The following is a 27,329-nucleotide window of genomic DNA, read 5'->3' as shown; positions in this document are numbered from 1 at the left end:
CTTTCAACTGAAATGTGAAAAGGCAAAGGGCAAAATAATAATTCTGGAAATAGGCGCAGCAGCCCTTTACCAAATGTCACACTGCCTGCTAACGTGTGAAGTGCTTCTGAAGGGCTCACGGTGATCCCGCTGGGGCAGCGCCTCTGAGAACACACCGACACTGTTGGTAATAGATGGCATTTTGGTTACTAATGAACCAAAGAACTGAAAACAAGAACTGGGTTGGAGACCGTCAACTAGAGAGTCTATTATAATGTACACGATAACCTAGGGAACCAGCTCAGCACTCGCAGGAATAAAGGTTAAGACAACTATGTTCTTATGATAATGGCCTGGAAGGTTTTTCTCACTTAAAAGCAGTCACATCTGACCTTTCTTCTGAGCAGAGAAGGACGACAGAGATTGACAAATGAGGAACAGGTGAAGAGAAGCCAGGACACTTTGCTTCAACAAACAGCAGTTTTATTCCTGTACTAGTGAGAAGGTACGTAAGGTGGTACTAGGTAGCTTTTTTGACCACAGTTACAAATGTGAAAATATATTAAGCAAATACATAATTTAAATAGGAAGACTAGAGAAGTTCTTTGTTCAACTAGAGCCGGTTAGAAACACAGTATTGCGGGGAGGTACAATAGTATGAAAAAATAAAATCATCTACTGCCATTTTAAATAACCAGATTTGCAGAGAAAGAATACATGATATTAAAAACATAAAAGTGCTCTATTATAGAACATAATATGTTCACTTGCTGTATTTATTTACAGTGTTTACTCAAGCCACACGTAACTCAAGGAATAGCTAGCTGAACCTCCTTGGACCGTAGTGGATGGTGGTTTTGGACTCTGGCTACCTAACATTCAAAGTACTGGGCCAGCAGCAGTTTCTGATCATGAAGCATATGCTGAATGTGTGTGCTGTGAAATAATTTCTACAAGGTAGCACCAGAGACAAGATTGAAGACTTGATCCTTGTCTTTGTAGAATTTATCAGCCTGATGGTCCCCCCCACATGGGGGACCAGAGCTCAAGGGCCCTTCAGGCAAGAACATGGGTGCCCCGGTAGTCAGTGTGGCTGAGAGCAAGAACTTTCACAAGGGCCGCTGCAGACTCTCCCCAGACTTGCAAAGGGAACACTGTCCCACTGTGCTACACACTCCTAACACTACAACTGCATATGCTCCTTCTGCTGGGATGCTTATTTACTGGCTCAGCTATTAAAATACAACATCTCACGCATAACACAAAGCTTGCTCTTAGGGCGAAGACAGTCTTTCCTAAAAGACATTACTTAAGGCAGAGAGAACAGCCATAGCTAACATTTTTTGTCATGACTCTAGAAGGGGCACATTACATTTGTCTGACATTATTCACAGTGTTCAACAACTTATTTTCGTAACTTATGTGAGATCATGTACATTGGTATATAGGCTATAAAAATAATCTTTGGTAAATCTGTTAATAGATTTCTTGATCTCCATTACATAAACCTCTATTTTTAAGAGCATTCACTAACAATTTCCTTATCTCATGAATGTATCTATATAGGCAACCTTTAAAAAAAATAAAATGCCTTATTTTTGTTGCATACATTTATTCCTAGGGAGCCTCCCTACAAGTCAAGAGTATTCTTTTAGTCAGAAATATTTCCATTGCTAGAAACATTTTTAGAACAGAGCAGATTTCTGCTATTACCATGGCTGTATCAAATGTTACCCTGCATTTTAACTAAAATGGCCACTTTCAAAGGCATCATCCACTACAAGAATCTAAGGTAGTGTGGTTGGATTCCAAGCTTAGTCCATGTAGTCAAACACATGGTCAATTCACAAAACTAAATGAATCTCAATTCAGTTGCTTAATTGGCTAAATCATCTGGCTGATGAAATAAAAGAGAGCCTCCCCCCCCCCCCCCCAAGGATAATATGTCCTAATAGAAACACGACATTCTTCTGAGAATAGTCTGGACACAGAGAAAGGATGCCATTTTGTCTTCTGGATGATGTCTGGTTAGATTCCCTTTTTCAGATATTTCCCCTTCTTTGTATCATTTCATTTGCTTTCTGCAGTCATGGTTTACAGATTTTCCTCTGATATGAAACTTTCCTTGAATACTTGATGTGATTTGAAATCTTGGGTTAAAAATATTCTGAAATGTAACAGGGCTTTTGGGCTGATTAGGGCCTTTCCACTCTGACTCTACCTAGGTGTGAGGTGGGGTCGAGGGCTGCTCACGGCCATCTGGGGGAAGACCAGCCATTCCTTCTTGCCACTCTGTCTTGGCTGGTGAATTACTTTCATTTCCTCTGTGAAATGGAACCTGGACAGTCCTTGAACTACTACCTCAAACAAGCAGCTTATTTCCTATTGACTTTCAATACCAGGTCACGTTTGGGGTGGCTCAGGTGAGTGGACTGAAACTCTAGAGCATCCCAGGGCTGGGCCAGGTCCTATCATTTGCTGTCACACAGATCCGGCCAGCTTAGACTTCTAGGTTCCAATCTCAGAGACTCAGAAAGCTAAGTAATTGGGAATTCAGTATATGGCCAGTAATTTTCTTGCAAAAAAGTAAGGAGAATATTTAATATAAGAAACTGGATCCTGAGACACTAAGGCAAGAGATTCAGAGTGTGAAGTATAGCATGTGAGGTCTATTTTTGTATTGCTGGACATCTGCTTGGTGGTTTCATATTATTTTCACATGTCATTTTGGGCTTTCCTCCAAGAGGTAATAACAAAATTAATTAAAGACCCTTCCAAATAAAACTGTCCCCAACATGTCTGTGGGCCATGACCATTTTAGTATGTCACAGTGAAACCATGGTCACCTCTGCTATCATGTGGAGCCTGAGAAGACTATGAAATGCCAGTGAGTTGAAGGAGATAAAATGAACAGAAAATAAAATCACATCTGACTGGGAAAGCAAACATACTCAAAAGAGGAGAAGGCAACAAGTTGTGAAAAAGAGGGACTCCGCAGTGTTAAGAGATGGTGAATTGCTCAGGACAAATACGTGCAGGCCCATACAGGGAGATGAGCCTTTGAAAACTCTGATTCAAGAGCTGAAAAACTGGCTGCTATCCAGGGAGCAGCAGAATGATAATAGGAAATCGATTTAATGAGTAGAGATTAAAGGTGTTAATTATAAAGAACTTGGATAAATAATTATTAAAATGCAAGACGGGACTCTCCTAAGATGTGATAGCTCACAAGCACTTTGAAAGCTGGGTGATGCAAGTGTAGTGGACAGGTGCAAACAGGATGCCCACCACGACAGGAAATGGAATGTTTACCAAGACCTAACACATGATGGGATTATATTAAAATATGTCCAATCGAGATGAATGTCAAGGAAATCTTCCCCCCCCTCCTAAATTTAATAAACAGATCAACTAGATAATGTATTTAGTCCTTGGCGGTGGCAGGAGGGAAGATAGTGAAATATTTGTTGCTAAGGAGATTTAAAATTAGACAGGTGGAGGGTAGGAATAAATATTTCCTGGATTAGACTGAAAGAACATACAGCTTTCCCTTGCCGTGTCCATTTCCATAACAGTGATGCCACCCCAGATACACCGGGGTACGCGAACGGTATTTACTGTTACAGACGTGTAGGGTTTTTTTTTCCAACAGTTTTAATTCTTGGTTGGCGCAATGGATTGCTTTCTCTTCTCAATCTAGTGGTTTGCTATTAAAGCAGCTTCAGCGTCTGCCCTTTTTTGTGCCCTGGTCTGCTTGCCTCTTTCGCTGGCTCCCCAAGGTCCTCTTTCAAGCGTAATTGGAAATAGTAACAACAACCCTAACTTGACTGTTGGGATGCATTTTCTTTGTTGAATAGAAATGAGTCCTTTCTAGGACGGTACCTAGCAGGTTACAGGCACTCGGTTAAACTTTTCTGAATGAATGAAAGACCCCAAATGGATTTCTTTTTCCATGTGTTACTGTGCTTTGTGCCAAGCAGCATTGGTTTAAAAAATCTGTTTTCTCCTGCTTTTTCTTTTTCTTTTTTTCGTGCAGGGAAAGTTATTCCTAATTGACACCACATCTCCTAAATCTCTGACCTCTGTTTTCTTCCGGGTGGTACATCCGCTACCCTTACATACATATTGTTCCTTTGCGTTTCTAGAAGATGCACCTAGTTCCCTGAAACAGGAGCAGGACCTAACACTGCCATTCCACAAGGGCATTGAGCATAAGGAGGCTGTGAAAACATGGAATCCTTTTATTACTCTTCACATTTTTTCTTGTAAAGTTTTCCCCTGTTTTTATAAACTGCAAGTAGCCCTGGAGAGTTTGTGTGTGTGTGTGTGTGTGTGTGTGTGTGTGTGTGTGTAAATTTACATAACCATAAATAACTATTTTGGCTATATTTGATGATTGTCATTTATACCCATTATATTACTTTTGGGACTTTATAGTATGTAGCAAAAGGCACACTTTGACATGTATTCTTTCTGCAGTTGAAGCTGTGAGGTCAACAACTTTCATCTCTAATTCTTGGGTTTATTACGGGGAAATTTGTAGGTGAGAAAAAGGCCAACCTCCTAGCTCATTTCTCAAGTAGCCATGAAGATTCTCTATAGGTGATACCTTTCAAATTGTCCCCAGAAGCACCCTCAGAACTGGACCTTGGGGAGGGTAATGCCCACTTTCTAACCCACTGAAATTTGTTATAGTCAAAATAGGCACAACTAGTGAAGAGAAACTTGGCTTTTATGTTAAATGCATCTTCAGGTGATTACTGCTATTTTGACCTCAGTGACTTACTAAAAAAGTCTTTTGGGAATTTCTATATTAAGCACCACTAATTTTTTTTAACGAACTATATATGACATTGCTATAAAGATGTTAATATCAAGTTTTTGATCAGAAATATAATCTGCTACAACAATCCTCTTTAAACGGGAAAACCAAGTATGAGTGACATAATTCTGGCATTTCCAGGAATGCAGCCCACTAGCAATGAGACAAAGATGAGCGTCATCATCAACCACATACTCTTTATAGTTCGGGTGTGTGTGGTTCACACACTACGAATGTAGTAAATAATCTCCAGTCACTACGGACGGCACTTTGCATGTTGATTTGGTTTCCAGTTAAGGGTACAGGAGGCAATCTTCTCGACACAAGGAATTCATCTCTTCTATTTGGATCGTTCTCTCTCAGAATCCTCAACCCTGCAGCCTGGACCACTCTGTAAATTATGTGGCCCCTGAACTGACCACTTTGGCTTGAACCTCTGGCAGGCGAAGGGGGAGAGATGAACTAGCTTAGCAATAACCACCTACTTCAGCTTTGGTGCTGCTTAATCCGGTTTTGACTGTTACATTCGTCCAAATAACATTTGGATCATCTTCGGATCCCTAGATTCCTAGAAGAGCAATGCAGGAAAGCCAGCTGTATTACATGCTTTCTCCAGCCCTGCCCTCTATCCTTACCAGCAGATATCAAAACAGGTCAAAACCGTGGCCCATGGGATCACCTCTGCAACCCCTTCCAGACATATGTTACCGGTAGTCCTGTTACACAGGCTGAATTAGTTTACGCAGAACAATCCATGTACACTTTAGTGTGGAAAAATAGTATTATATAAAGCTTAATATTAAACATTATGAAAAAATACATATGTACAGAAGAAACTACAAAATACAACTATGTACAATAATATCTGTTACCTTTAAATTACATAAATTCTTTAAAATTCTGCAGATTAATAAATTATACATTGTATCAACAGAAATAGCTGACACCTCTGTGGGGCATGAAGCAAGTTTTTTTTTTTTTTTTGATTTTTGTTTTGTTCTGTTTTTTTGTTTTGTTTTGTTTTGTTTTTGTTTTTAAATCACGCAGTGAATACATTTTATCCGAGAGATCTTCAGATACATTCTCAATGCCTTGAATAGCCCGTGTCTGAAAGGAAGGACATTGTAGTTAGAGATGGAGCAGGGTGTGTCATAGTCGTTTGTTCCATTTATGAAGATTACAAATGGATAAGACTAGTGGAAATGACTAAAGTCCAATATGGTTTAGGGCAAGAGCATCATTGTGGGGTCCAGGTCATTCCATTCAGAACCACAGATTACGAGAATTAAGGGACCAGTAATTCTAGTCCATCCTCTCTGATTATATAGATGCACCCACGGGCCCAGAGAGGCAGAGAGACTCACTTAGGGTTACACAGCTTGGTAATCTGTGTTAGTGCCAGAGCTAGGACCTGAATCCTAACTTTCAGAAACCTGAAGCTAATCACACCATAGCTGGCTCTCCCAGGAGCACCCAAGATGACTTAAAAAAAAAAAACAAAAACAAAAAAAAAACCGACTCTCACACAAGTCATAACAAGACAAAGAAATCTCCCCGATCCCCCAGAGCTCCCTCCATCCTGGAGCTTCTTAAAGGATGTGACATGCAAAAACCTTAATTTGTAACACAGATAAATTAGGGGGCAATAATTTATAATCCAAGAGAATTATTGATTAACAAAGGACCCCTTTAAATGGCAGCTGTCTCATATATATTTACTTAACAGATCATCAACTATGTACTGTCCTGGCTCAGTCACTGGATACAGAAGGTGCAGAGAACTAAATAAAATTGAAGATCAATTAGAAATGGAGATAAAATAATGTTTCGAGAAGGATCTAAATTTTAGATGGACACGGGTCCACATTCAAGGGATTGAGACCTAAACCAATAGCCATGTGAGTGCACCTTCTTGAATTGGACCCCCCGACCCCAGTCAAGCCTTCAGATGACTGCAGCCTGGCCAACATCTTGACTACGGCATCGTGAGTGACCCAACACCACCTGGCTAAGCTCCTCCAAATACCTGACCTATAGAAACTGTGAGAAAATAAATGCTGAGTTAAACTGCCAAGTTTTAGGGTAATTTGTTAGGCAGTAGTAGATAACTAATACAATGTAACTTCGAATTTGCAGTTAGCCTTTGTGATAAGTTAGGTCTAAATGATTGTTTAGAATGGGAAAAGGCATAGAGAACCTTTACTTGTCAAGTAATTACCGTCTGATCAAAGCAGTGCCTCTTAGTTTATACAGTTTTACTAAAATTTTTGTTTTAAAAATGTGACATACTATTCTAGAAAATGAGGTACATAAAACAGAAGAAAAATCATATATTATTGTGCTGGTTTGAGAACTTTGTTTTACTTTTGTGATTTATTTCTTTCTAGTCTTTTATTCCCATGTGTTATTTGTTTGCTCTACTTTTTTTTGTTTATTTGTTTTGTTTTTTGTTAGAGAGAGAGGATCTTTTTTTAAAAAAGATTTATTTGAGAGAGAGAAAGAGAGAGAGAGATAGGGGAGGGGCAAAGGGAGAAGGAGAGAGGGAATCTTTTTTTTTTTAAGATTTTATTTATTTATTCATGGGAGACACACACAGAGAGAGAGAGAGAGAGAGAGAGGCAGAGACACAGGCAGAGGGAGAAGCAGGCTCCCTGCGGGGAGCCCGATGCGGGACTCGATCCTGGGACTCCAGGATCACACCCTTGGCCTAAGGCAGGCACCAAACCGCTGAGCCACCCAGGGATCCCATGAATCTTTTTTTAAAAAAAGATTTATTTATTTATTTATTTAAGAGAGAGAGAAAGAACAATCAGGAAGAGTAGGAGAAGGAAAGAGAATCTCAAGCAGACTCTGCACTGAGCATACAGCCCAATGCTGGGCTTGATCCCCTACCCCACGATCATCACCTGAGCCAAAACCAAGAGTCAGACACTTAACTGACTGAGCCACCCAGGCGCCCCTGCGTGTGTGTGTGTGTGTGTGTGTGTGTGTTTTAAACTCAGCATATTTATAAGAATATCCATGTTGTAATATCATTAAAAATACCATTTTTAATGACTGCATTGTATTCTATTAAATGAATGCACCATGGTGTGCTTAGTCTTCCATTAAACATTTGAGGTTTTTTTTCACTTAAAATTTTAGCTATAAAAATTGTCATGAATAAAGTCTATTCAGCACTTAGGTGACAAGAACGTAGTGAGGACTTTGATACATATGGCCAAATTCTTCTCCAAAGGGATTTTACAATCTGAATCCCCAGTTGTGATTTCAGAGCATCTTCCCTGGCACAGAGCCTTACTGCTTAGAAAAGAGTACTGTTAAGCAGAACTCTTAAGAGAGGGCATCCCAGGCCAGATAGGAAGAGCTACCACATGCAGTCCGTGCTCAGCTGTGGAGCTGGCCCTGCCCCCACTCTGCCTCTCTTCCCTTTTGCCACTCTCTAAGGGCCTTTGGGTGGAAGAAGAAAGGCCTGGTGCGCTTGGAAGAGGTTAGGTTATTAATGGTTTCTAGATACACCATATCTTGATGAATGAACTTATAAGTTATGAAGCTCCTACCTCTGTGATACTCTGGATTCACATTTTCATAGATTGGAAACAAGGGGTTTTCTTGTTCACTCCGTAGCTTCCGTGCTCTGAGGACATCTCTTACGCACTGATGTAGGTATACGTACTGACACTATGAGAAAGCAGAGAATGTGTCAGAGGAAGGCAAATTCTCAAGCATAAGAAAGATGAGAGACTCACAAAAATATCAAGAGTAGTGACATTCTATACGGTTAGCAAATTTCTTGATCATTTCACTAATAGTCTGTAGTACACAGCAGAGTCCTTTCTATTAGCACTAAGAAGAGAATAATGGTAATGAGGGAAGAGGTGGTGTTTATTTATTCCTTTTTATGTGCATGCATATTTAGGGAGTATGTTCTATGAGTGCCTAGAATTATGTCTGGCACATAGTCGGTCCTCTACAAATATTTGTAAATAGACAACTGACTACCAAACACTGTACTATGCATTTTACATAAGTTATCTCATTTGATTATTTTGACAATCTCATAAAGTAGATATAACTATCCATAGGAATGAAGACTCAGAGGCGTTAAGTAACTTCTCACATAGCCAAGAAATGGGACCCGAGCAAATGATCCTAGGGTTCATATTCATGTTCTTTTCACTATACCAGTTTCCTTAGATGAATCCTAATTTCACTGCATAATTGAATGAGGAAATAATTTCACTGCATACCCTGTTTTTTTCCCTTTCTTTTGTGAGGATAATAAGAAAAAGAAGGTGTATACAGTAGACCCCACCAAACCAAAGACTGTCGGTTCTTTGAGGGTTAGGTTAGTATCTTATCTATCTTGGTTTTCTTCACAAGGAAGACTCTCCAAAATGTTGGCTGATGACAAAGAACTACAGAGGGTTACACAGTGAGAACAGACTCACCTCTGTCAATTATCTGGGAACGATCTACTTTTGAAATAGAAACAAAGAAGAGTCAATGTTTTGGTGACCATAAAGACGCACCTGACAACATAGGCAGCCTTCTTTCCTACTAACAGAGCTGTCTAATAAAGAAAAGAATGTCCGTGTGACCTCAGTGCTTGGCCTTGGGTTCCTTTAATGACATAGCAACTGCTCAGAGCCCACCCAGAGAAAGAGGAGGCGGGAAGGGAAGCCCACTAGCATGCAAGAGACACTGGGCTCTTCATCTGCCTCCAGCTGGCCTAAACTGAATCACGAGGCTTCTTGGAAAACATCTAGAAAACATCTGAGGTGTCTTCTAGAGCTAATATCCTTTGACCATTAAAGGGTATGAGACTCTGTGTTGCTATCAATTAGATGGATGTTGAAAAACGTTCCTGGATCCCACATTTAAGGTGATTCATGTGTTATTTTAAAGTATTTTAAAGGTTTGAGATACAAAGTGAGACTGTAAGATCTTTCCTCACCAACGAACTTTACAAGTGGACCAGTATTTATTTTCACGGGTTGACACTAGGCATTGCCTCTGATTGAAAGTCAGCCTGGTCATCTACCAAAGGGACTTCATGATATAGGTCTGGGATAGTCATTAGATTAGGATATATCAAAGAAATAAATCATCATGAGTGAGGCCTGCATAAATATTGATTAACTATTCTCTGCATTTCTGAGTGTTATAAGTTTTTCATGCCACCTTGATCTTAAAAATTTGAGGAGAGTACTATCCTGAAAATGGTTATTAGTATGGGCAGTTTCTTTGCCATCTTGAAAACAATCTACCAAATTATAGATAGATATTTCCTGTTTCCTTCCATCCAAAGCATGATTCATATTTTCAATTGTACTGGGATATCAAATTACTTTGGGACCTTAAAGTTCAGCTGTGAACAATTCTATTACATCTACGCTATGTCTTATTAATAAATTATTTAACAATGATCCACCATGGCCTTTGAAACCAGTTAATATTAATTAATTTGCCTTGCCTTAAATATAAATTCTTCTTCTCCCAATAGAATGTCCTTTTGAAAATAATTACTACTAAAACCTTCAGACTCTTAATGTGCTTCCCACTTCATTCTTTTTTTTTCCCCCACTTCATTCTTAATGAAGAATAGAGTCTATTAGACTCTATGAAACTTGGATCATGAAAATTTTTTGCTCTGTCTAGCTGACTTGTGAAGCCTCAATTGCATTCAATTTCACCAATAGTTGTAGTACTAAATAGTATTTATAGAATTAGACCTTGAGCTTTTCACAGTCCTTGAGTTCACAGTTTAGCAGAGGGGCAGATATGTGGACAAAAAATACCTATAAGGTGATAAATATAAGATCAAATTGTGTCTAAAGCTTCATATATAAGAAGAAATTGTCAAGTTCACTTTTTGGGGAGAGAGGTATCAATCTAAGGAGAAAGGTAAAAGTTTGTCCCAAAGAATGGGACATTCCAAGTGATGTAAATAACATGAATGAGCATATATATTCTGGAAACTGAGTAGTCTAGCATGGCCAAAATGTAGGGTGCATGAGCCATGGGAAAGCCCAAGGACAATCCCCCAAATGGGCACCCAAAATCTTGGTCCTACCATATCCCACTGTCTCCTCCTTCCAGAAAGCAGAAGAAATGAACAGACTGTGACTATCAACTCTTATTCTCTAACAACTTACTGCTTCATCTGAGTGTCTCTCTGGGAGTCAGGCCACAAATTTCCCCTAAGGCGGGGTAAAGGAAGGAGGGACACATTTGAAAATCTTCTGTCTAATGCCTCTTTGTTTAGAAATCCTTGATCTTTGATATATTTATTAAAACTTGTGAAGACCCTTTGTATCCCAAAGAAGGTGGAATAAAATTAAAGTTGACTATTCCCATCAACCCAGAAAAGTAATATAAGGGGGTCTGAATGTCTTTCCTTCTTTGCTTCCTCTGGCTCAGCTGTGGATCACAGCCCTCTGCACCCACTCCCAGGACAAATGAGCCATACTAGGGCTGGGGCCAGGGCCTCTGGGACTACAAGAAGCCCACTGTGGGCAAGGAGTTACAACAGGACAGGTAATATGTGAATATTGTCTGGGATTTCACTTGATAAAAAGGAGAAAAAGAAAAAAAAGGAGAGGCAAAATATTTCTTACCATAATATTTATCTCATTATAATCAAAAGAATCAGAGTTGATTCTGACCCAGGGAGGGAAACCATCCTTAATTTTGGCAGACCCTAAAACAATGGGGAGGGTGTTATGATATGAAACTGGAGCAATAAGTTGGGGGCCTAGTTATGAAGAGGCCTATATACAACAAGAGTGAGAGTCTGAACTTCATTCTACTGCAATGGAGAGCTTGCCAAAGTTTTTACATAGGGAGCTGCCACAGTGAGCAAAAGCGCCATGTCGGTGGCAGTGGTGACAAAGTTGGTAGGGCAGAGGCTGGTGGCAGGAGACACACTGGGAGGTTGGCACAGAAGGGCGCAGCGAGAGCTGATAAACAGATGAGCGAGGACAGTGGCAGTTGGGTGGGAGACCAGAAGCAAGAGAAAGATGTCGGATACAACAGACAGGACTCCATGACTGCCTGACTGTGGGAACCCTGGGAAGAAACATCAGAATCCTAGTTTGGGCAAACACATGGAGGGCACGGGCATGGTGGCACCATTACCTGAACCTGGAAGAAGCAAGAGGGGGAGGAGTGCTTTCATTGTTACTCTTTGTTTAGAGACAGATAATGAGTTCAGTCCTGAGTTTTGTTGAGTTTGAGACAAATGCAAGGCTTCCAGGTAGGACTGTTTGGTAGGCAGGTTCTTAGCTCATTGTCGGAAAAGGAGAATGAGATTTGGGAAACACAAGCATGTACGCGGTTCTGCAAGCCATGGGACATCACCAGGAATGAAGGTCAAGAGAAGGGAGAGTAGCACCTTGAGGGCAGAACTATGGGGACCTCAAACATTCAAAAGGCAAGCTGAGGAAAGAGCACAGAATCCTGAGAGGTTAGGAGGAGAAGGGAATAGTGGAAAGAAGGAGATATATCCAAGACGGAGGAAGAGCTATGGCACATTGTGTCCCCCCCCCTCCCCCGCCCTGGAAGCCTGCCAGTGATGTTTACAGTGAGCGTGTGTGCTCTCTGCCACAATGCACCCTGGAGTTCTGGGCAGATGTACGCAGGTGACACATGAGCCCAGAGGTCTCCGACAATGACTAACACACACACGCACACCACACATTCTTTAAGACTACTTACGATGTGAAAATCTCCCCTTCCCCAAATTAAAATTTGTGGTCAAATCCGGGATGTGGGAAAATATACAGAACAATTGAACTGGCGTCTTTAATGAATAAACAGTTTGGAAAACAAAGGAGGGTTATTATAGATGTAAAAGAAATTTAAGAGACTTCGACCAAATGCAGCATGTGGACTTTGTTTGGATTCTATGGAAACTCAGCGTAGAAAGCAAATTTGAAATAATTAGGGATATTTAAGCCCTGACTGGATATTAGATGATATTAAGGGATTATGGTTAAAAATATTAGGTGTGATAATGATATTCTGGTCACAATCTTTAAGAGTCTTTCTCAAAATTTCTGCATACACAGCATTTAAGGATCAAATGGTTTGATAAGTAGGATTTGCTTTGATATTTTCCAATAATGCCACGGGGTAGGGAAATAGTGTATGTGGGCTGTAGAACACGGAAAAAGAACACGGAATACTGATAATTGTAGAAGCTGGAGTTTAGGTGCACGGAAATTCACTATACCATTTACCCTAGTTTTATGTATTTAAAAAAATTCTGTAATAAAATATTAAAAGTATAGTGTAGTAGTTATAATGAAAGTACTCCCAGCCCAGGACAATGGTGGTGACAGGTGTGCCTACAGGAAGCAATGATGCTAGATCCCACCCTGAGGCTGTGGGGCTAAGGGCTTTTTTTTTTTTTTTTATAAATTTATTTTTTATTGGTGTTCAATTTGCCTACATATAGAATAACACCCAGTGCTCATCCCATTAAGTGCCCCCCTCAGTGCCCATCACTCAGTCACCCCCACCCCTGCCCACCTCCCCTTCCACCACCCCTAGTTTGTTTCCCAGAGTTAGGAGTCTCTCATGTTCTATATCCCTCCCTGATATTTCCCACTCATTTTTTCTTCTTTCCCCTTTATTCCCTTTCACTATTTTTTATACTCCCCAAATGAATGAGACCATATAATGTTTGTCTTTAGAACAGGTTCAAGCCCCAGCTCGGCCACATCATAGCTGTGCAAAGGCCTTTAACCTCTGCACCGCAGTTGTGTAGCCTGGAAATGGAAAAATGATACCTCACCTCTATGTTTTTTATGAATTTAATGAAATAACATCTTTAAAAACGCCCTGCAAATGTCAAAGGACAGTACAGATGGAAGCGTTTATCCTTTGTAAGCAGTGTGCACTTGTCTGGGGTCTCCAGAGGTGGGTGTGTGGCTGGGGGGTGGGTGGCTGAAGGAGAGAAGAGACCGAAAGTGTGTTTCCTCTTTACTAATGGGAGTTCTGGGGCTCACTCGCCAGCCTATCTTAAAATGATCTTTGTGACAGATTGGCCTGATGATGTCCTTCGACAGATGAATGGATAAAGAAGATGTGGTCTGTGTACACAATGGACTGTTCCTGAGCCATTAGAAAGGACCATTTACATGGTCCCACCATTTACATGGACACAGATGGAACTGGAGGGCACTGTGCTGAGTGAAGTAAGTCCATCGGAGAAGGACCATCATCATGTGGTTTCACTCATATAGGGAATGTAAGACACAGTCAAAGGGATTATAAGGGAAAGGAGGGGAACTGAGTGGGAAAAATTAGAGAGGGAGATAAACCATAAGACATACCTAACTCTGGGAAACAAATAAAGGGTTACAGAAGGGGAGGTGGGCAGGGGGGGATGAGTGACGGGCACTAAGGAGAGCACTTGATGGGATGAGAACTGGGTGTTCTACTTTATGCTGACAAATAGAGTTTAAATAAACTCTTTTAAAAAGTTAATTAAAAAAAAAAAGACAGAGTGCCCCCCCATGTACAATGCATTGATTTAAAGGATAATCCATCTTGCTTTCTCCCCACCTGAAGAAGATGGGCAAACAGCTTGGCAGAGTTCCACAAGGTACCTCAAGGTCAGTGAAATGTGTTTTAAGATAACAAGTCCTACAGAACATCTATAGTCAGTTCTTTTCTCTTCCTAATGAGTCATAGGATATTTGTCCTCGTCCGATTAGAGCCGTGGGCATCGTGGGGAGAGCGGCAGAGGGGGCAGTCTGTGTCCTTCAGCCTGTAACTCTTACCTCAGTCTGGACCATGTGAACCCTGTGAAGCCTCAGGTCGTTCACTGCGCCGTAAATGTCCACGGAGTCTTTGGAGTCTAATTGCTGGAGGATTCGGTCCAAGGCGATAAAGGTCCCAGTCCTACCCACGCCAGCACTAGGAGAGACAGAGCGACAGAAGCCTGAGCCTTCGGGGCCACAGTGGCCTGTCGGGCCTGCACCCAGAGACACCAGCGCCGTCTTCCTCTTCGCTTCCGCACTGTGGGAGAATAAGGAGCGCTGCTTCTCTCAGGGAGCCCTGTCCGTGAGGGATCCCACCTTCCATCTCTTTCTCCTTCCTCCTTCCACGTCCCCCACCCAGCAGGGACAGGTGTGGCTCTGCACTTAGAGCATCATGTCCATGCACCGTGTTTTACACTCGTCCTGGGCACGTGCAGATCCATAGACAGCACGTACTGCTCATTTTGTGGGTCTCCGAGGTTTGCTAAAATGATGACATGTTTCATGTGTCCTTTCGCCAACTTTCTTTTTACTCAATACCTTGTTTTGAGATTTACCCCTGGCGTTACTTGCAGATCCACCTTCTTTTAGCTTCTCTATAGAGGTCATACGCCACGCCACTGCCAAGCATCGCCTGCTAATCTATTCTCTACTGATAGACAAGGAGTTTTGTGTGTGTTGTTTTGTTTTGTTTTGTTTTGTTTTTTAGGATTTACTCATTTGAGAGAGACAGAGAGCAAGCAGGGGGAGGGGCAGAGGGAAAGGGAGAGAGAGAATCTCAAGCAGGCTCCAGGCTAAGCACAGAGCCCATGTGGGGCTCCATCTCACGACCCTAAGACCATGGCCTGAGCCAAACCCAAGAGTCGGACACTTAACTGACTGAGCCACCCAGTTGCCCCGACAATGAGATCATTTTTAGTTATTGTCTTTGAAAACCCGTGTTGCAGTGAACCTCCTTGTGCACACGTGTAGGCCTTTCTCTAGGGCTGATGTCTAGAAGCAGAACTGCTGGATCCTAGGGTGAGAACACATTGGGCTTCACCAGGGATGTCCGGGTTGCTTCCCAGCAGCCGCACCACCTGGGGATTTCGGATGCTTAGCCTTATGGGATAAAGGAGAACAGTTCTCTGGTGGCATGGGCAGAAATGCCGGCCGTTCTTCAGAAACAGGAAGCCTGGGAGTGCCTTGCATTCCCATTAAAAGCATCAGGGTTCCACTGACATATAAAAGCTGGGCTCCTAGGGTGCTGGGCTGATTGGCAGGAAACGAAGGCATCTGACATTTCTCTTGGTGGAGCAATTCCCTGCTCTTCTTAGTGCCATTCGGCTCCGGCTATCAAAGTGTGGCTGCAAACATTAATTAGCTAAACACCAGGCTCCCAGAGAGGAGGAGAGAGGGACTGCTTGGTAGGCTGACTGGCCATGCAATCTAGAGCAAAGAGAAGTCAGGAGGGAAGTGCAATTTAGGAGCAAACTTGGGTGCTACAGATGCCAAGTGCCACTCGACTTGGAGGGAGGTCTGGAGCCTGGAGTGGAGGGATGCTGAGTGTTTCTGTGGGTGGAGGAGAGAGATTAGCCCCATCCCCAAGGAAGAAGAACGGCAAGAGGTGAGAAGAAGCAGGTTGTTGCATGAGAGCGGGGTTTCTGGCAACTTGGATGGGGGTGGGGGAGACGGGACCCACTAGACGTGGGAAGTCACACGGCCTGTCCTAGACGGCCTGGAAGTCACAGAGGGACTTTGCATTTTGTACAGTGGCAAAAACAGCAGGAGGGAGAGAGAGGGGAGTGGACAGTGAGGGTGACGGAGGGGTGAAGGCAAAGGAAGGGAAAAGAGAGGATAGAGCATGATGATATCCTGCGGGCCCAGGTAGGCTGGTTGGCACAGCTGGACCGGCCCCCGCCCGTGTTCCCGGCCCCCTGCCCCCCACCCCCCGGTACCTGCAGTGCACCACAGTGGGCCCGGCGCCAGGGCTCCGGCTGATGTAGTCCCTGACGGTCCTCACAAACTGGATCAGGGACTGGGTGGTCTCTGGGACCCCATGGTCTGGCCACACCGTGTAGTGAAAGTGGCGGATGAGCCTGTGCGCATCGAGTTGCTCCTCCTGCAAGAGCAGAGGGTGTAAGGGGAAGGACCCAGGGCCGACCTTCATGTCTGACCACTGTGGCCATGCAGCAGCTCCCAGGAGCCAAAACCACAGGGCAGGAGGCACCAAAAGCAGGGGTGGGGTGGGGTGGGTGGGTCACAGGTGTCCCGCATCTTTCCAAGCTGGGGGTTTCATGAGGTCCAACATACACTGCATATCCTAAATTCCCGGATGGTCCACTCGGGCAGCACAGACTCTGATAGCATCTGCAGGATGAGGTCCCCATAGTAGAGGGAATCCTGGTCCGCTGGCCAGTAGTGGTCACACTTTACCTAGAGGAAGGCAGAGGGGAAAAGACGTTGAGTCTGGACATGTGAGTCCCCTATGAACCTGGACGTTTCCTCCTTGAAGTGACTTCCTGAGCTGGGACTGAGCATCTGACCATCTGCTCTGCATCCACGTGCTCAGGGCCACACCAGCCCACTGCTGTGAGATGGAGCACCTCTGTGCAGGGAGAGGAGCACGTCTGTGCAGGGAGAGGAGCACCTGTGTGCAGGGCATGGAGCACATCTGTGCAGGGAGAGGAGCACCTTTGTGCAGGATGCAGAGCACGTCTGTGCAGGGAGAGGAAGCACCTGTGTGCAGGGAGAGGAGCACCTCTGTGCAGGGCGTGGAGCCCCAACCTTCGGGTTCACGTCTCTCTCAGGTGCGGGATCCAAGGCTCGAGCTCCTTGTTGCTCTCCTCAGCATTTCAGTCCCACCACTCATAGCCCAGGTATTGCGGGGGTTCTCTCTGAAGAAAGTTCCAGCCAGGCAGAAGAAGGCAACGTCTTCCTGGCCCCTCTTTGCTTATGTTTGAGGTCACTGTCCTAACCTGGACCAGGTGCCATGTGCCCGGTGGTCTTCGAGAAGTCAGAACACGTGGCTAAGCTCCGATTTACACGAAGTGGGGCAGGAGAGGGAATATTATGGGCACGCGTCCCGGAGCACAGGTTCCGGGCACCAGGTTTGTAACCTTGTCTGTAACCTCCAAAATGACCATACGCGGTGCATACGGGACCGTAAGTGCGTTGCAAGGGCTCAATTTGCCCAGGGAACGATTTCGCTTTGTGCCTGCAGACCGGCCCCGAGTGCACTTCCCTTGATTCCCGAACGAGAGGCAGCCCCAGCGAGCCTGCCAGTCACCCCTGGCCGAGGGCCCGCAGGCGGCCGCTGTTCGCTCTGTGTCACAGCCCTCTGGGACCCCGCTCTCCAAACAGAAACGCCCCCGACTGAAACTGCGGAGCCACCATCAGTAGTGGGCATAACCTGGGCGCCGAGGGCCCAGCGGGTGGGCGGCCGCCTTGGGCCCAGGGCGTGACCCCGGGTCCCAGGATCGAGTCTTGTGTCGGCTCCCTGCAGGGACCTGCTTCTCCCTCTGCCTGGATCTCGGCCTCTCTCTCTGGGTCTCTCAGGAATAAATAAATAAAATCTTAAAAAAAAAACCAAAAGAGGTGGGCACAAGCCACGGAGCCTTTTGTAGCCGAGGGGCCCGACCCACTAACGTGATCCGTCCCTGGGGGTGGGCCCCACGGGTGGGCGCGAGCGCGCGAGGCCGGAGGCCTGTTACTCACCCGGCCCTTCTCCACGCACTGGGTCACCATGACGATGTTGTGGACGTTCTGTTCCCACGCCATTTTCCAGAAGTCATCCTTGGTGCCGGGAAGAGGCCCCTGGGTAGCTATGTACTCTCTTCGGAAGCTGTTGCCCTGTGATGGGTTTACAGGCCGGACAGTCAGGCACGACATGCAGCAAGCCTCAGGGGCACGGGCGGGTCTGTTCTAAGGCATCGGAGGGCTGGGGCAACGATCTGGAGCATTCTGCACGGTGCATGCACATGCACGCGTGCAGACTGAGGTACCGATGTCCTCAGGCTCTGCCCCCGTTCCTTCTAGAAGAGCCTGAGTCGCGTTGGACATTAGAGGGCTGGGGAAAGGCAGGTCTGGGACTGGGCGGATGGGAGCCACAGGGGATGCAGCCTGCGCCCCGGGCCTGACCTGTGTCACCACTGCCACACTATGGCCACCACCCGCCGGCCAGTCCCCGAGCCCCCGCGCCCCTGGGCTCCCCCGGCAGCCCAGCGCTGTGCTCCCGGGGCAGTGCTCTCAGGCCGGCGGCACAGCCCGACCCGGGCTTACAAGGAACCAGAGTCCAGGCCCGCTGGGCCTGCAGACCCACAGGACCCTGTGGGCTGTGGATGCACGTGCAGGTCGGAGGGTGCCCTTGGGCCTGCTGCCAGGCGGCACCCTGGCGCCCCGACTCTGCGGACCCCCGAGGCTCAGGGGGCAGGTAGCGCTTACTCCCGACCGCAGAACGCTCACCAACAGCCCAGGGGCCACTTGAGGTCATTACCCTCCTGTTCGGGGCCAGAACACAGAGGTCCCACGAGGGGCGGCCCTGCACCCAGGCGCAGAGCCTGCTGAGCGACCGCCAGGCCACGGCGGCCCGAACCGTCGAGTTGGGCTTTCCAGAATCCGGATGACGTGGAACAAGGTGCCCTCGCTGGGCAGCCTGAGCAGGGGGCCCCCCGGCCCCCCAGGAGCTCTGATCGGGGCTGGGGCTGAAGCCTTTCCCGGGGCCGCCCGGGCACCTTGTATCGCATGGCTGGGCCGGGCAGTGACGATGTGCGCCCTGTGCTGCGTGGCGCCTGCCAAGGGCTCGTGGACCGAGAATGGGCCGGGCGCCTGCAGCGTGGCCGCCCATGCAAGCCTCATCCCCGGGCCCCGGGCCACTTACGGGGATGTAGCTGGCGTTGATGTAGTCTGAGCACGGGTCGTCATCCACGTTGGACAGCTTCACTCGAGACGCATCGTCTGGAAGGAATGATGGACAGATCGGTCACTGGGTCCTGGGCGGGCTTTCCACCATTGGCCAGCTGCTTGGTGCTAGAGTGCAGCAGCTCTGGCCCCCAAGACACCCCTGGGGGGGGGGGCTTCTGTTTGATTAGCAGGTGAGCCTCACACAGGACAACCAACTGGCCCAGGTCTCACGGGAGGCCGTGAACACGTGAGCCAACCGGCCACCGGCTCTCTGAGGCCGCCTCTGCCTTCCTTCTTAACACGACGGCATTTGCCCTATGAGAAGGCCGGGTCCCTTTCACAGCTGGGACGAATACAATCCAGGACCACCATCCGCTGATCGGGTCGGGATAATAAAGAACATGTAAGGGACAGACGGGGTGGCTCAGCGGTTGAGCATCTCCCTTCGGCCCAGGGCATGACCCTGGGGTCCTGGGATCGAGTCCTGCATTGGGCTCCCCACATGGAGCCTGCTTCTCCCTCTGCCTACGTCTCTGCCTCTCTCCCTCTGTGTCTCTCATGAATAAATAAATAAAATCTTTTAAAAACAATAAAGAACATGAAATAATTGCTAGCTGGGGACTTTAAGGAAACCCACGCCGGCCTTTGCTGTTAGCCCTGCTTCCCAGGAGAAGCAGTGGGACCACATGATGACATGTCAATCCCATGAGAAGAGCGTCTCGAACCAGAATTCAAGCTGGTCGTTACTGCACGGGTGGGAAGTGCACTAACATCCCTTTTAAAAGGCATGCAGGGCCTCGGAGCCTCCGTATCCAGCTATCCCATATCTCTTTAGCCCCATTTTATTCCTGGAAGAGAGAAGAAAGGGCTAGAGGGAAGACAGGATGACAAAGTTCCCCACGAAACTCACAGGGCAAGATATTGTTGTATCGATTTTTCCCTCTATTCTCCGGCAAGAGTGCAATGTCACATGATTGGTTTCGACCCACGTCTTTCAAGTCCTATCAGGTCAAAAAAAGAAGTTTGCGAGTGGAGGATATGAAACCGAAGAAGGCGGATTGCACAGTCCCTGAGATACATAACGATCTAGGAACATGTCATGACAGCCACTGTTTCCGGAACGCCTTGTATGGGACCAGTGTGACCTCTGCCTCCCCTGCCCCCCCAACCCCAGCCTCAGAGGAGCTATCCTCACCTCCGTTTTACAGATGGGGCTCAGGCTGGGATAAGTCACTTGCCCCAAGGTGCAGAGGTGGCAAAGCTGGGCAGTGGACCCGAAGCCTGGGCCCTTTTCACCCTCCCACCTTGTGCCCCAGTCCAGCAAATCGCCAGGTTAAATAACTGACGGAACCGGGTTTACAGGTGAGACTGGCTCATCCTTCCTTAACATCTTATCCAGGTAGCACTTTACTGTGCTCTTCAGGAGATGAGAGCGGATGGATCTGGAACGGACTCAGGCATGAGAGCACTCCGCTGGGATCCTGCAGGGTGCCCTGACCCCCGAGCCCCCCCTCGGCCTGGGACCTGCAGGAGAGGCTGGGACAGAAATTCTGCTGAGTCTGAGTCGTACCTCATATTCCTTGGACAGGAGGTAGTTGGAATCAGCCTGCAGCTTCATGAAGTGCCCTTCAAACTGATTTATTTTTATTGGGCTATCGTTGAAAATATAATAGAAAGGAAAAAGAAAGAAAGAGAGAGAGAAAGAGAGAAAATTACTGATGGGAAGGGACACCGCCATGCCCAATCTGAGTTGTACTTCGAAAGCAGGTAACAGAGGTGCCAGTGAGTTCTTGCTCTTACCAAGACGTCTTCCGGTTACTGTGAAGGGCGCCAAAAGAAGAAAGACCTCGTTAGCAAATCTCACATAAGACACTCAACTCATCTTTCAACACATTATGTGAAGGGAAATGTGGCGCTCACCCTTTCTGGCCCAGGTTCAAGTGGACAGATAGTGGTCGATCCCGGCGGATGCTCAGGCGGGCAGAGGGCCTCTCTCTACCATGGCTGCAACATAAGGGAGAGGATTTATATTCTGATTACGAAACTTGATTTAAACAGAGTTTTCCATTTATGGTGAGGCTGTGCATGTCTGTGCAAATATGGATTTTTCAGTATTCCTGTAGATTTACACTCAGCCAACGTCTCTTTGAGGGGAGGAAGCGCATAAAGAAGAAATAGATTTTTCCCACTCAGAAACGGATCTCTGCAATAGCTGGAGATTTGTCTTCTGGTTTTTGGCTACAGGTCATAATCACTTCCCACACTCTCAATAAAACTTTCCTTAAAAAAAAAAACCCCGGTAAACCTTAGATGCAAGACATGACTGCGGGAGGGAGGACAACGTGCCAAGCACATTCCCTAAGAGGAGGAGGCGTGGCTTTGGGGCCACATGCTATTTGGTTCTTTTTGGTCCCTTCTTAAATTAGCATGACAAATATGACCACGGAATGGTGATGGCAACCACGCTTTTCAGCATTTTTCAGAAAGGCACTTGCGTGTGCAAGTCACAGACATCTCCGAATCCAGGAGCAAAAGCAGTTATTCCCCACTCAAATGAAGCTACAGATGGCCCCTTGGTCCTTTGGGTTAGGGCAAAACTCATCAATGGCAAGTAGAGACGCTGAGAAAAAGCGAGTCATCATTGGCAGATTTGACTTGGTTTTCTTGAGAAGCAAAGGTGGTTCAACCGGGGAGAAATGACAGGATCGGCCCTTCTCACTTTTCAGGCTAAAGGGTGTTTCTGGTTACCTCTGTACAGTGGGGCGCCGGGCACCAAGGAATCGTGCACTCACCTGGCTTTCTGCCTGCAGATGAACAAGGCAACAACGGCCACCAGCATGCCGATCAGGAACAGCCCGGCGCTCACACCTTCGATGACTCCAAACAAGGGCTCTACAGGCATCCGATGGACACAACAAACCCAGGCAGGAGAATTAGTGCTAAAGAACCGGGAGGAGAGCCCAGGAAACCCTCTATCCCCCTAGGGACGCTGTTACAGGAAAACTCAAACGATGCCCACGCTGCGGTATCTGCCGTCCGATGGGAGGTGCACCTGCGGCCTAGAAGAGGGGATGCGGGTTCCCACTCGGCAACGGCAGGTCCGTTCTTAGACTTTTTTTTTTTAAGATTTTATTTATTTATTAGAGACACACACACACACACACAGAGGCAGAGACAGGCAGAGGGAGAAGCAGGCTCCATGCAGGGAACCCGACGCGGGACTCGATCCTCGGTCTCCAGGATCCCACCCCGGACCAAAGGTGGTGCCAAACCGCTGAGCCACCTGGGCTGCCCCGTCCTTAAACTTTTGAGGTTAATGGGGTTCCACTTACGAAGGAATTTTATACTCACTTGGGCTTGTATGTAGAGTTAGGATGCTTGAGATAAAGGCCAGCAGTTGGCCACCATGGTAAAAACGCTATTTCATTCATACGGTACAAGTATGATAGTATCGGGGACTTTGGCAGGTTCCAGTGAGTTACTGAGAGCTCTTCAATGAAATTTCATTTTTATTATTATTATTTTTTAATTTTTTAAAATTTATTTATGATAGTCACACACACACAGAGAGAGAGAGAGAGAGAGAGGCAGAGAGGCAGAGACACAGGCAGAGGGAGAAGCAGGCTCCATGCACCGGGAGCCCGACGTGGGATTCGATCTCGGGTCTCCAGGATCGCGCCCTGGGCCAAAGGCAGGCGCTAAACCGCTGCGCCACCCAGGGATCCCGAAATTTCATTTTTATTATCTGCTGTGATACTACCTCTGGTAGTCTGTGAATAGTTAGAGTAGCCTATTTTTATTTTTTATTTTTTTTTGAGTAGCCTATTTTTAAAACAGCTTTGGGGCCCCTGGGGGGCTCAGAGCATGACCCCGGGGTCCTGAGATCGAGTTCCGCATCGGGCTTCCCGCAGGGAGCCTGCTTCTCCCTCTGCCTGTGTCTCTGCCTCTCTCTCTCTCTGTGTCTCATGAATAAATAAAATCTTAAAAAATATATAACACCTTTATCAAAATATAACTCACATACCATTCAGTTCACTGATTTAAATCGTATAATTCAATGATTTTTGGGATAGTCACAGAGTTTTACAAACATCACCGTATTCAATTTTCCGACGTTGTCACCTCTCAAAAGAAACCCCAGGCCTCTTAGCAGTCATTCTCCATCCTTCCCCAGCCCCTGGCAGCCATGAATCTACTTTGTCTTCATAGATTTACCAATTCTGGACACTTGATGTAAACTGAATCCTAAATATGTGGTCTTCGGTCATTGGCTGCTTACACTTGGCGAAATGTTTTCAAAGTTCATCAGTGTTGTAGCATGTCTCAGGATTTCATTCTTTTTTATAGGTGACTAATATCTCATTGTATGGAATATATCACATACTGTTTATGCATTCACCCATTGACGGACATTTGGGTTATCTCTATTTGGGGGCTATTATTATTATTATTATTATTATTATTATTATTATTTTAAATATTTTATTTATTTATTCATGCAAATGCTTCAATTTGCCTTTCCTCTAATGATTAATGATGTTGACCATCTTGTCATGTGCCTATTGGCCATTTGAGTATCTTCTCTGGTGAAATGTCTATTCACATCCTTTGTCATCAGACCTTTTATTATTGAGTTGTAAGGTGTCAGGTCCTTAGGTATGTCGGACACGCGAGCCTGATTAGATATTAACTTGCAAATAGTTCCCCCCATTCTGTGGGTTTTCTTTTCACTTGCTTCATGGTCTCCTTTGAGGCACGAAAAGTTTTAAATTTTGATCAAGTCCCATTTGTCTGTCTTTTTTCTCCTTTCATTGCTGTGCTATCGCTGTCACATCGAGGAAGGCATTTCCTAATCCAAGGTCACAGAATTTTACTCCTACGTTTTCTTTTAAAAGTTGTGCTGTTGTAGCTCTTACATTCAGGCCTCCAGAACAGTCCATTTTTGAACGTGCACTTTAAGCCCTTGGATCTGTTTCTTCAGGGTTGCTTTTCAAGACTCATTAAATCAACACGCTCGTGTTTCTTTTAATGTGGTTAATATTCTTTTCTGGATATGTGCTTACTACCTTCCTTTCCGGGACTACACACAATTTCTATGGCTTTCTAAATAGTGAAGAATTGTGTTTACAGTGCCCCTGCTTAACATTAAATTATAAGCAAACACATCTAAATCCTCTTAACTATGTTCTGATCCCTTTTTGGTTTGAAAAGTGGGAGATTATCCCTATATTTGGCATAAATAGATGGGAGTGTTTGTGAGGCTGAGTCATCTTTTGTCATGCAGCATGAGAGACTGTTTTAGCTATGAAGAAGAACTTCCTGAGGGCAAGCATTGTAGAACCCTGGCTCCAGGGAGAGGCTGGGATAGATACTGGGGTCAGTCTCCGGGAACAATGTGCTGAAAAATGATGCTATTTTTAGTATGATGAGAATATTCAGAGTCAATGCAGTGCAGAGGTTAAGGGCTCCAGTGGAAAATGCCAGAATTCCAGCTCTACCTTCCAGGGCAAGTTACCCAGGTCCAAGAAGTCCTCTTGGAGCCCTAGGGCTTGACCTTTAAAATGGGGGATGATAATAGTATCTACCTCAAAAGCTTGTATGAAGGTTGGATAAACTATTTCGTGGATAAAAGAGAGTAAATATTAGCTACTGCTATTATTCAGGCTTTCCCTCTACAACTCTAGGGAAGTTTCTTTTATAAATTTACGTAAAATCTTTTAAGTTAACATCTTTTATGGTGTAAAAGCCACATATGATAAACAAAAGGAAAAAATACGGCTTATAATCCCACTACTTGGAGATATTAATTGTTAATACTTTTTTTTAAGTAGGCTCCATACCCAGTGTGGGGCTTGAACTCACGACCCTGAGATCACGAGTTGCATGCTCCACCGACTGAGCCAGCCAGGCACCCCTTGTTGTGGATACTTTGGTGTTTTATCTTCTAGTCTTTTTTTTCCTATGCATTTCTATGTTTGCACACACGTACATTCCCACCTGTGACTGAAAGCCTTTTGTACTTTTATTTTGGCCTGTGCAAGCTCCTAATTTGAATGTTTTTCACCCATCATTTATAAAAACTTCATTTTATTTATTTATTTATTTATTTATTTATTTATTTATTTAAACTTCACTTTAAATTAAAGAAATCCGATACTTCCATCCTTCTTTTCAAGACTGATGCCCATTCAGTCCATTCTCCTTTAGAAATACGAGCGATTTCTCCAATCCAGATCGTCCCTGATCCCATAAAGATTGAAATCCTAGTGAAAATGCACATTCCCCTCACCCTTAGCCCAGCCACCAGACCTCTCCACAGAGGCCCTTGTAAGTGACGAGGCAGGTGGTCGACTGTGCAAGTGGATGGGGACGGTGGCCTTACCTGACTCCGTGGTGATGGGCAAAGAGAAAAACGTGTCTGAATAGAGCGGCTTCGTGAATTCCTTCAGGTCCTCATCGAACAGCTGTGTAAAAGCCCGAATGCTGATTCTGAAAGGAAAACCAGATTTATTTAAGTGCGAATTCACGGCTGACCACAGAAGAGGTGTTCAAGGAGGAACAGGGTGGGCACCTGGTCCATATGTATGCTAGCTAGGACATGAATTATGGAATCAGATAAACTTGGGTTCACTCAGGCATGTGTTCATTCATTCATCAAAGGTTTGCTGAGCCCCTACCATGTGCCAGTCCCTGTGCTAGGATCTGGGGAGACCACAAGGGACACAGCAAAGTCCCTACCATCCCAGAGCTTACATTCTCTAGTGTTGGTAGTCAGGTAACGTCTACACAGATTTAATACACCAGATGGTGATCTGTACCACGAAGAGCAGAGCAGAGTAAGGGTGAGGGATGTGGATGGGGATGGGGATGGGGATGGGGATGGGGACTGGCACATGGCACTGCCCTATTCAGTGTGGTCAGTGAAGGGTTCCTGGACAGGAGGACATGTGCCCAGGGGCAAAGGAGGGAGGCCGAGGGAACCATGGTGGGGAAGCCCTGAGAGGAAGGACCAGATGGGGCCCTGCCCGAAGAGGAGGAGGGAGGAATTCAGGATGGGCCTACAATTTGAGCTCAGCTCATTTGAGACAATAATGGCATCACTGATGGAAATGGGGAGCTAAGCTGGGGAAAGAGGAAGGGCGCTGCTTGGGCTGTGTTGGACTTAGAGTGACAGGGAGACATCGATTTAGAGCTCTCCAGCTGGTGTTTGGAGTTATTGCGATCACGGCGGTTGTCCACACGTCCCTGTGGGATGGTGCCCGGAGCTGAGCTGGCCCTAAATTCAATAAGCCACCAAGATGCAACTTGTAAAAGATAAAGTTGTAACCTCAGCCTGGATGAAAAGTCTACTGTCCCCGTCATGGAACCTTGGTCTCATGGTCCCTGGGTGAGTCAGCACAGGTGGGTCGGCTGCACGCGGTTTCTGGGGACATATCTTAGGAAGGGTTAGAGATCGTTCGAGGTGATTAAACAGGATGACGGACAGAAAAGGCTTAGGGGAACATGATGGTTGACTCCGGGTTTAAAGAATTCCAATGCAGAAGAGGAAACCGACGTCGTAATTTTTCTTCTTGAAGGTAGAGTGAAGCCCAACAGGCTGAGGTCACAAGGAGGTGTAGTCTGGGAACAAAAAGTCACTTTGTAACACCTGGAGTATGAGCTGCTGCATAGGTAGTGAGCCCCCAGTCTTCGTGGGTGTTTAAGCAGAGGCTGAGCACCAGCTCTCGGAGGAGCTGTAGGAAGGCATCCCAGCACTCAGTTAAGGACTGCTCAGGCCAGCTCTTGAGGTCTTTCTCTTTCAAATTGTAGGTCTGCTGAGACTATCAGGCTGGATTTCTACAGGGACATTTTCCCAGTGTTAATTTAAATCTTATGAA

At 45.7% G+C, this 27,329-nt stretch overlaps 1 protein-coding gene across 3 annotated transcripts in view; it reads right to left on the bottom strand.

The window, feature by feature from the left end:
* Positions 1 to 445: 445 nt before the first annotated feature.
* PTPRB (protein tyrosine phosphatase receptor type B) overlaps positions 446 to 27,329 on the bottom strand; it is a 124,489-nt gene continuing 97,605 nt past the window's right edge. For 2 of the 3 annotated variants that reach the window (XM_041754206.1, XM_041754208.1), the window contains 13 exons: positions 25,835 to 25,941; positions 22,245 to 22,344; positions 21,373 to 21,456; positions 21,253 to 21,270; positions 21,023 to 21,104; positions 20,363 to 20,453; positions 19,430 to 19,506; positions 18,268 to 18,402; positions 16,864 to 16,986; positions 16,509 to 16,672; positions 14,593 to 14,728; positions 8,362 to 8,482; positions 446 to 5,908 (listed from right to left, as the gene is read on the bottom strand). In XM_041754206.1, coding sequence (XP_041610140.1) covers positions 5,886 to 5,908; positions 8,362 to 8,482; positions 14,593 to 14,728; positions 16,509 to 16,672; positions 16,864 to 16,986; positions 18,268 to 18,402; positions 19,430 to 19,506; positions 20,363 to 20,453; positions 21,023 to 21,104; positions 21,253 to 21,270; positions 21,373 to 21,456; positions 22,245 to 22,344; positions 25,835 to 25,941 — 1,261 coding nt within the window. In that variant the 3' untranslated portion in view covers positions 446 to 5,885. The remainder of the gene's footprint in view (positions 5,909 to 8,361; positions 8,483 to 14,592; positions 14,729 to 16,508; positions 16,673 to 16,863; positions 16,987 to 18,267; positions 18,403 to 19,429; positions 19,507 to 20,362; positions 20,454 to 21,022; positions 21,105 to 21,252; positions 21,271 to 21,372; positions 21,457 to 22,244; positions 22,345 to 25,834; positions 25,942 to 27,329) is intronic. The other variant, XM_041754207.1, reaches the window with a different exon arrangement.

Source organism: Vulpes lagopus, chromosome 5, assembly GCF_018345385.1.
Source record: "Vulpes lagopus strain Blue_001 chromosome 5, ASM1834538v1, whole genome shotgun sequence".
Lineage (NCBI taxonomy): Eukaryota > Metazoa > Chordata > Mammalia > Carnivora > Canidae > Vulpes > Vulpes lagopus.
The sequence above is the reverse complement of the archived record's forward strand: the minus strand, read 5'-3'. Positions and strand labels throughout refer to the sequence as shown.